At 43.1% G+C, this 10,104-nt stretch overlaps 1 protein-coding gene across 1 annotated transcript; it reads left to right on the top strand.

Moving 5' to 3' along the window:
- Nucleotides 1-260: 260 nt before the first annotated feature.
- On the top strand, nt 261-8,703 carry CFAP90 (cilia and flagella associated protein 90). Its single transcript, XM_013182043.3, has 3 exons — nt 261-1,322; nt 3,786-3,902; nt 7,992-8,703. Exons 1-3 carry the CDS (start codon nt 1,113-1,115, stop codon nt 8,169-8,171), a joined length of 507 nt encoding a protein of 168 aa, XP_013037497.3. The 5' UTR covers nt 261-1,112; the 3' UTR covers nt 8,172-8,703.
- Nucleotides 8,704-10,104: the final 1,401 nt, after the last annotated feature.

Here is a 10,104-nt window from a genome sequence, read left to right as displayed (position 1 = left end):
AAAGGGACTTTTACGTCATTATTACACGGACCCAATATGCCTGAAGGAATTGGTTGTAAAGATTTCTGTCTGGTACCCTGACTGAATACTTCTTACTTTTTTTTCTTTTTTTGGATGTTCAGTAAAAATCAAAATGCCTGGAAGACTGCTGTTGTGAAAGTGCTTGCCAAAAAATACTGAAACTATAATAACAACAATGTTGTACCTATGGCGCTAATATTGCAGTGGCAGAAAAGAGCAGTAACACAAATTAAGTCACAGATCCCCAAGAAGCACAATAGGAAACATCATGGTCATAGTTACACAGGATAACTGAGAAATGAATGTAGAAAATAGGAGCCAGGTGCTAGTGGAGTAAAGCAATTTTAGAGCTGATCTGTTAATAGAGCTTGCTCCTGGAAGTTGCTCACTTCTAGTGCCCCAGACCTGAGTATGTGTGTACCTCAGACCAAACTGACTGAAATGGCTAAACACCTCATCAGAAAAATGTGCCCAGCTGGGTGACAGGGCAGAAGACACCCCTAGTTCTCCAAAGTGCTGTTGGAAATACCATGTTTTGGTGTGCTTTTTATTCAGCCCCTCAAAGTGCAGGAATGTCCCAGGGGAGGGAATTTTTGGCATAGTACAAACCCCAAAGGAAAAAGTCAGTCCTCTTTGGTCCAGTTTAGTTCTCACCCTGTTGCCTGGAGTTCAGGAAGCATTTGGACAATGCTCTCAGACACAAGGTCTGAATTTTGGGTGGTCCTGTGCAGACCCAGGAGTTGGACTCGATGGTCCCTGGGGATCCCTTCTAATTTGGGATACTTTGTGGTTCTGTGATTCCCCAGCCTCCAGAGACAGTAATAAATCAGAGGTTGAAGGGAGGAAGGAACTGGAGGCTGGGCGGAGTGCAGGGCACGCTGCCTGGTGAGGCAGCCTTGAGGCTGCTGCTTAAATCTGTGGCCTCACATTTAAACATTTCCAGGTTTAACACACACCCTGAGCTTCCCTGGGCTGAGACACAGCCCTGTGGGCCGCCTGGTCCTGCCACACCGCCTCACCCCAGGAGTGCTCAGCCCGGCCCTTCCCTCCTCCATGACCCGTTTGGCCGGGACGCCCGCACCCGCCCTGCCATGGCAGAGCGTTACCGGGTAACGCTAGCAGGCAACATGGCGGCCCCCGCCCCAGCAGGGGCAGGAGAGCACGGAGGGGATGAGGAAGAAGGAGGCAGCGGGGTGGGAAGGAGGCGCCAGCCTCCCGTCTCCTCCCTGTCTGCCTTCAGCTACATCCCGCCTAGGCGAGAGGGCCCCGCGAAGCTCAGCTACTTCCACCGAGAGGCCCAGGTGAGGGCTGGTGCCGGGGGGAGAAGCGAAGCCCCCGTGTTTTTGGCAGCAGTGCTCGTTGTCCTGCACAGCTGGCAGGGTGCCTGGCGCCTGGGAAGCATCTCAAGGGCGTGAGTTACCAGCTGGGGAGGGGGGAGGCCTACGAAAATGCCATGCTCTACGCTTGAGCTAGGCAGTCTGATGTGGTAACTTGGCACTCAGATAGCAATTTTCATCTTCAAAGGCCTTCATGAAGCGTGACAGGTATGTGCTACGTGTGGATAGAAAATGAGGGAAGTATCTTTCACTGGGTGATGACAGAAAGCAGATAAATTTGCCAGCAGCTGTGCAAGGATTAAGGACCCACCAGCCCCGTAGTGCTGTTGAAATGCAAGGTAAATGTCTTTAGGGAAATGCTAGAGGTGGGGTGATGAAGGGCACCACCTGCCTCGAGGCATGGGTGCACTGCCTGCTTTTTTCTGACAAAGGCGGGCTGAGGCCCTTCTGTAAGACACGGCCCCATTTGCAGTCAAGGGAAACGGTTTCCAGTGTGCATCACACAGATTTCTCTGTATGCTTAACTTTAATGTGAAAAATCAACAGAGCGGCTCAAACAATAAAACAGACATCTGCATTGATAACTGAATGCTTCCAAAAGGTATTACACTGACACTTAATGTGTCAGTCGGCTGGCCAGACCCTGCGAACCCGCTGTCCCTTAAGTGAGCAGCAGTGCAGATTTCTCCAGCGCTGGCCCGGTGGCCCCGCTGGAGGCCCTGCCATTTTCAATGCTGTCATGTGGATCTCAGTGTCACCTTGGGAAGGTGCTCAGAGCCAAATGTGAACCAGCGCAGTCAGTGTCGTGCTTACCAGGACACGGCAGGGAAGGCACAACAGGAGTAAGGCTGGGGAAGGTCAGAGGGTTTGGCTGGTGTGCTCAGGGTGGTGGAGCTGGCAGGAAGGATGTCCGTCCAGTCTGCACAGAATTAGCAACCATATGGTAGAACTTTTGTTTACAATACAAAGTCCACTTTCACACTCCCGATGACCTGGTTTGTAGAAAAAGCTGCTCCAGTGGCATGGAAACGGAAAGTGATAACAGCTGTTAAATAGGTTTCTTCACAGCACAGGGCCTGGCCACAGGGGAGGAACCAGACTTGACCCATTCTTCTGCACAATTAAGGAATTAGACCATTGGAAAATTTCAATTTATATGGAAAAGGGAAATTCTTTTTTTTTTTTTTTTTGATCTTAAAGACCCATAAAAACTGTGTGGCAGAGACTGAAGCAGAGATAAATAGAGGAAGATGCTTAGCACATGGTCCAAAGCCAGAAATACCCACCTCTTAATCCCTTGGCTGACAATTACTCCCAGTATTACTTTGCATAAGTTACTGTAGCCAGTTCATGTCCTGTTTCCTTTTCTGTGACATGGAGAAAGCTATTACCTATTTTATCTGTGCCTGGAATATTAATGAATGTTTGCAAAGTGCTTAGCTTCAGTAGCATTACACAGAAGATGCCTCACCACTGCAGCCTAGTAAGTCAGCATTTAACAGCAAAGAGAAACAACAGCAAAGAGCTACCAGGATTTTGAGCACAGAAGTGTTGTCTCTGTACCTGTGGCAGAAGATCTAAAGCAGATCATCTAGGACAGGGCTAGTAAACCATGCATAAAAACAATAATCGATTGGCATGTTCACTGGAATATGGACCTTTTAATGAAGGTCTTAAACAACTGACAGCATATTAAAACAGGGGATATGGGTCTTTTTGTTTTTGAAATTCCTCCACTGATAACTTTTTTTTTTATTGGATTTCACTAATGCATTTCTTAGCAGATTAGGTCTTTCATGTTGTTTTTAGGATGTAACTATGTCAACAGATACCATAAATGTAATAATATTTTGGCTTGGGGTTTGCTTTATTTTCATATGTTACAGTTGACAGGATTACCACTGTGGCAGGTGTCTGAACTCTTCTCAGTTCTGCTTTAATCAGAAATTAAATAGTGATTCCATTGCAGAGCACTAATATTTTCTTCATTCCAAATGAATTTTGAAACTCCCAGCTTTCCTTTTACATAACAGTGCCAGATTATTTGACAAATTTACGAATTCAAGAAGGAGGGTATGAAGTTCAGAAAAACAGAAGTAAAGCAAACAAATAAAGCAGTTACATTTCCAAAATTTTCAACAGATTACAGGGAAAAATTGAGGTAATTTGCCACAAGGGAAATTTGAAAGATGAACAGATCAAAAATAAATAAATAAATAAATAAATAACCACACCTAATTTGGTATTTTTATTGCAAATTATTTCAAAGGAATGACCCAAACATGCTAATGATACCTCAGATATATTACGTTTGCCATCATCTAATGCTATATGTGCACTGTTTTATTATTGAATTGACTACATGTATTATGTAACCAATAAAGCTGAACAATACTGCTAATTAGCCGTTTTTCTCATTTTCTCAAGGCAGGAGGGGTTTCCACTTATGATTCTATTTTTAAAAGACCAGAGGGTTACAAGCAAAAACTTCACCGATGTGACAGAGAACACTCAAAGAGTCATGGTCTTCACATTAATGATGAGGTAACCCCTTAATAATTTCTCTTTGTTAAAGGTATTTTTTACATTTTGAGGTGGCTGGAGTTTATTAGCAAGTCAAGACACCTGAGCTAGCTCCTGCTCTTTGCATCCTGTGGATTTCCATGTGACAAACCTTATTTAAGGTAAAGGGTGTGGGAAATAGGTACACACAGGGAGGCAAATCACCTGTTACAGAGTTTCAGGGTTACTGAGGATAACTTCTGATCAGTCTGTGCCCCTTGGGAGTTTGCAGTTCTGGTGGTCCTACAGCTACTTCTGTGATGCTTGAAAACTCTTCTTGCTAAGAGGACTGGAACCAGGGACTCTGACTCAACCACTGCCTTGTGACATCCTCACTCCCTGCATTCTGCTGTGTCAATCGACATTTGCTGAGACAGCCCAGGTCTCTGAAGCTGGTGTGTTTGTTACTCAAACTTACACCAGATTGCCCTGCAGGAAGGCAATTCATAGGGAGCTCATGCAAACAGGAGGTCAATCAGAAGACCATGGACATGCCTGGAAAAGGCTAGCTGAAGCCAATGCGTTAAAGGCCAGCAGAATCTGGATTTAGTGTGCAACCTGATAGCTAAGGAAGTATGCAGACACATTTTTAAACAAATGCCTTGAAAATAAAAATATTGTAATATATACATACATTTAAATATGTTTTTTCATACAGCATCTGAATAATACACATATACACATTACATATACACATGTGTATATATACACACACAGACAATCAAAGAGGCAGAGGATGTTCAGAAACAGACAAAATGTAACCTCTGTGTGTTAATGTCCTCAAAAATGCAGAGGGTTCATAGAATGGAAAGAGGTGGGTAAGCTAAGAGTGGTTGCTTGCGTTAGATATGATAGAAATGGAAGAAGGAAGAGAGAAGAAGTTAAAATTACTGTAATTGCTAGGTAATAAAACTGTTGAAAAACTGGGACAAAGGTCACTGCTTGTAATTCCTCTTACTAGCAGCTATATATGCCAGACATTTCAGTGCACAATCATAGTCCCCTTCAACTCCATCAGACAGTGCAGGGAGCATTAGATGCGCCCAAGGGAATCACAAAAGTTCCCATTACTATCCCCTGCTCATGCCCAGTAACAAAACTGCAAACCTACGTAAGACCAAAAGCCATGGAAATGACTAATGAAAAATGATCCTTTTTGTTTAAGTTAAACCAAGCCAATCCCACCATGACCCCCAAACCCAACAACCCATCTGGGAAATTTGTGTAGAAACAGTTTTTCTGTTAGTGCAAAGCTAAGACTTTTAACTGAGATCTCGCATCCCTTCAGTATCAGCAAAACTCACTTTCCTAAAAGTTTGCTTGCTAAAGCAAGCGCTTTTGGGTCAGAATGCACACTAGCCCTGCTGGGCAATGAGTGCAAGTGACTCTGCCTGGGAACTGTTCTGAACAGGTGTCCCTTAATCCAGTCCCTTAATTAGCGTGGAGGCACATCAAAACCACAGCTGTTAAACATTGCAACATGATCCTCACACACGTGATGATGCCCAACACTGGACCTACCCGTAATTAAATGCAGGTCACGTACTCAACTTCTGCTCTTCAATTACCTCAATGGCCCCCACTGACTTTATATAATACTAACAATTTTATAAAACATAATAAATAAAAATGCCCAAATCCACATCTCTCTAGTACAGCACTGAGACAGGCGGAATCTACCACAGTGCAATTCTTTCTTTGAAGAGGAAAAAACCCAAACCACTACAAGTTAGCCCTTCGTTCCCTGCAGAGTGCGTGGGTGCACCCAGGGAATCCAGCAGCACAATCACAGACGCTCAGTTTAGCTGCACATAATGCAGTGACTGCAGAGAGAGTGTTTGCACATGGCTGCTACTGCTGATTTCAAGTGTTAACAGTGGTAGAATTACACACAGTGAGGGCATGAAATGGGATGCTTCCCAGCCAGCTGTTGGTAAAAATTATATCTGCTGAATGCAGAACCCACAAAAATCATGAAATACAGCTCTGAAGTGAAGGGCCTGGGTGTGTTGGTTGATGAGAAGCTTGATGTGATCCAGCAATGTGCACTCACAGCCCAGAAAGCCAACTGTATCCTGGGCTGCATCAAAAGCAGAGTGACCAGTAGGGCGAGGAAGATGATTCTCCCCCTCTACTCTGCTCTTGTGAGACCCCACCTGGAGCACTGCGTTCAGCTCTGGGACCCCCAACATAAGAAGGACATTGACATATTAGAACAAGACCAGAGGAGGGCCATAAGGATGATCAGAGGGCTGGTGCACCTCTCCTCTGAAGACAGGCTGAGGGAGTTGCGGCTGTTCAGCCTGGAGAAGAGAAGGCTCCGGGGAGACCTTACAGCGGCCTTCCAGTGCCTAAAGGGGGCCTGCAGGAAAGCTGCGGAGGGACTCTGTGTCGGAGTGTAGTGATATTACAAGAGGTAATGGCTTTAAACTAAAAGAGGGTAGGTTTATATTAGATATAAGGAAGAAATTCTTCACTCAGAGGGTGGTGAGGCCCTGGCACAGGCTGCCCAGAGAAGCTGTGGATGCCCCATCCCTGGAGGTGTTCAAGGCCAGGCTGGATGGGGCTTTGGGTAACCTGGTCTGGTGGGAGGTGTCCCTGCCCATGGCAGGGGGGTTGGAACTGGATGATAAGGTCCCTTCCAACCCAAACCACCCAGTGATTCTGTGAAAAAATCTGTCAGTTCTCCTTTCTCCATATTTATCCACAGGAAGGATGGGGAGAAAATGGTCTGATCTTTTTGCCTTCTGTTCTTGACTGTTGCTTTTTGTTTTGGTGGGGTTGGAACTTGGTGTACTGAATAGCTTTCAGTGGGGTGGAGCAAGATGGGCAGGAAGGCTGTAGGAGATTTGGAGAAAGAATAGTTGCTTTTTCATGCTCTGTTTTGTTTGAAAAAAAGGGCTTGCACCATCTTCCCAAGAGTCTCAGGTCTAGATTTGTCTATCTGGATATGTTACACACCTGACTGCCCTGCTACGAGTTCCCTTGGGTCTGTACTTCATCCTGCATTCTCGCAGGAAATGTGGTAGTTCACATGTTTCACAGGCCCAATCGTAAATTTTGGTATGGCTCAGACCCATTTATGTTGTAGGAAAGAGCTCATTTGTTTGTACCTGAACTGTGGTGTGGTCTGCGTTTTGATTCTTCTTGTAGATATTATTTATATCGCAGTACTAGGTAAACACATTGGGGACCAAGGCTTATTGTGTTAGCCAGTGCACAAACACACAAGCAGCCTGATAAATCTGAGACCTTTGGCTAGGGAAAGAAAAACAAACAAACCCTGCCTTTCCCTTCTGACTCCAGAGCTCCCTGTTGCTGCAGCACAGGAAGGAACTGCAGATTGCAGCTAGTGATTGCACAGTCACTTAAAATGCAGTTTATTAAGGACAGGCTTAAAATAATCTTGTCTTGGTTGGGTTATTTTTCAGCAACTTTGCTTCCCATCATTGCAGAGCAGTTATTTCTATAATCTTACAACTACAAGCAGTTTTAGTAAAACCTTTCATCATGCAGAAATCCAATAGCATGCTTTATGTCCTCCAGGGAAAGGTTGCACGCACCAAGGGTTGTGCAGGGTTTTTCTTTAGGCTTTGATTTTTTTTTTCTTCATATAATGGTTTTACTGAATTGTGCAAGCAGGGTAATAAGTAAGGTTCCTGTAATAAGGGACACAAACTAAATCTCTGGTTTTTCAGTTGTGCAAGTCCATGCACAAGAAAAATAAGAATGAAAATAAAATCTGTGCCACTTTCCAGTAACACAGTAGTTACTTTGCCAGTAATCACATGGTGATCGCCTGTGTGTGTGTGTGTGTGTGTGTCACAGTTTGATACCTTATCATCTTGTCATCTAGTGATACATTCGTGGTTTATTAATATACATAAAAAAATAGGTCAGGGATGGAACAGTAAGAGTGCAGATCACTGCTAAATAAATATACTTTTGTATAGCAGATGCTGTACAGTTCCATCTGTTATTGTGCCCCCAGCCACAGCACATTTAGCAGTAGATAACTGCCAAGTATTCGCTCTGTGATTTTATCATAAGGAGAATGTTACATTTTCACAGGAAATGGCAAGACCTGTCGCTGTTTTGTCATCTTCAGAGTATGGGAGGCGCATAAATAAGCCCACAGAGCAGCCGATGAAAGGTCATGCGAGGATTAATCACGTGCAGACAGAATTCTACAGGAAAAATGGCATCACCTGCCTATTGGAAAAACCTTTCCCAAGCCTGGATCCATGCTAAATCTCTTGTATCTGGCATTGCCAGAAACGTTTATGTGGAAGAACAAACAAACAAACAAAACTCATGTCAAAAAGCAAAATAGTGCTTTTGTCTTTTCACCTGTGTTTTAACTAATGAAAATGATTTGGATGAAGTAGCAGCTGTACTTTTCCTCTTGCTAATTCAAATGTATGTTTTCTCCTTATAGCCTCATAAAAATCTCTTGAAGAACATCAACAAGAGACGAACATTTTAGGAAGTAACACTGGAAATGAGACCTGTTAGGTGAACAGCTGCCTGTGCTATTTCAGGCAGTGATTCCACCTACGTGACTTAACATTTAAGCAAGTTTGGTCCTCAAGGTATCAGTGGTCACTGATTTCTTAAACCTTACAGTGTTGCTACAAAATGATGCTAGGCATCATTTTATCTTCACAACAGCTGAAACAGTGATTCAACACAGATTTTCCAAAAGGGATGGGCTTAACCTATAAATGGGCAAGTAAAGAAATGGTCTGATTTCCAGAAGTGCTTCATAATTTCAGTAGACTTCAAGTGGAAGTCAAGTTAAAGAGAATGTCTGAGTACTTAGCATTTAAATAGATGCTAAAATTTGGGTTTAACTAATTTCATGAATCCATTTTGCTGACTTTAATTACACAAATGTTGTCCGAGGGACTGATCTGTTGAATGCTGTCACAAAAAAAATCATCCTTGTTTCCGTACCCACTGCTGGAAAAAAAAAAAAAAAGCAGAAAAGGTACTAGCAAGAGAAAAATAACTAATTCATTTGGTAGAAAGGACCAAAAAGCCACAAGGAGTCATTTAAAAAGCATACCTAGAGGTAAATGTCTAAACCTTCTTAAACATCTACCTCTTTGTATTCTCACTGAACCCAGCAGTTGAGTTTTACGGTACTTCCAGGAGAAGAAACATCTTCTGCAGGATGTGCAGTAGTTTGGCTCTCAGGTGCCATTGACCGTTGTTTAAAGCTGCAGCAATATTGATGCTGTTCAATAAGGAACGTGTAGCCAGGCTGATCATACTTGAACAAGAAGGACTGGAAGTCCACAGTGTTGACTGACACAGCAGTTCTCTCAGACACTAAAGAACAGGAAATGTAAATCATTTGCATTCAGTGAGTCTGCTAGTAAAAAAAATAATAATACAAACAAGTAACTTCTTCATCTGGGGCCCGGATAAGCAGTAAACTAGGCAAACAATAGAGTATTTAGTATGATGCGAGAAGCCAAGTTTACAGATCAGTCCATTCTGAGAGGTGTTTGTCCCTTTTTATTTATACGACCTTCATGGTTCCCTATTTCAATGGCTGTGGACAAGAGGGCAGTAACTGCTACATTCCTTTTCAACAATAAATGCTTCATTAAACAAATCCAGCAGCATTAAATGAAAAGGAATCACACAGAGTAAAAATAAAGTGAGAAGGAAATGTTTTCTAACAATACCAGAATGCTTTTTTAAAGAGTATGAAAAGTATGCCAGTGAAGAATGAGACAGAATATCACCATATTCTGTAAAGGTTATTTTTAGTTTAGTACAGTCAGTACAAATTACTTCTTTTAAGTAGTTTTTCTATATTTACAAACAATCTGTGTTCGAAAAAACTACGGGAAAATAAATGTTTGAGAACACCACCATCTTCTGGCCAATGTGAGGAATACGCATCAGAGGCTCACTTCCACCCTAGAGAAAGGAGTGAGTCATCAGGATACGGTGTCAGTTTACTGATTTCCTTGCTTATGTCACCCCCTTCTCTTTCAATCCCTTCTCATCCCTCCTCACTTTTGAAAGCTTTTCATGTGTTGTTCCTCCTCCTACTTGTTCCTCATTCAGTTCTGAGTGACTGACTTCTCCCTTTAATGCTCAGGTAGTGACAAAGGACTACCTTTCATAGAAATTCTTATTTTCTGTAAGGCATTACTATTTAGTGAAC

Source organism: Anser cygnoides, chromosome 2 (genome assembly GCF_040182565.1).
Source record: "Anser cygnoides isolate HZ-2024a breed goose chromosome 2, Taihu_goose_T2T_genome, whole genome shotgun sequence".
NCBI classification, from domain to species: domain Eukaryota; kingdom Metazoa; phylum Chordata; class Aves; order Anseriformes; family Anatidae; genus Anser; species Anser cygnoides.
The sequence above is the reverse complement of the archived record's forward strand: the minus strand, read 5'-3'. Positions and strand labels throughout refer to the sequence as shown.

Excerpts from the sequence above, each read along its gene's own strand:
- CFAP90 (XM_013182043.3), top strand. The coding sequence starts at position 1,113 with ATGGCAGAGCGTTACCGGGTAACGCTAGCAGGCAACATGGCGGCCCCC. Across the intron at positions 1,323-3,785 it reads ACTTCCACCGAGAGGCCCAG|GCAGGAGGGGTTTCCACTTA; the intron begins GTGAGGGCTGGT and ends CATTTTCTCAAG. Across the intron at positions 3,903-7,991 it reads GTCTTCACATTAATGATGAG|GAAATGGCAAGACCTGTCGC; the intron begins GTAACCCCTTAA and ends ACATTTTCACAG.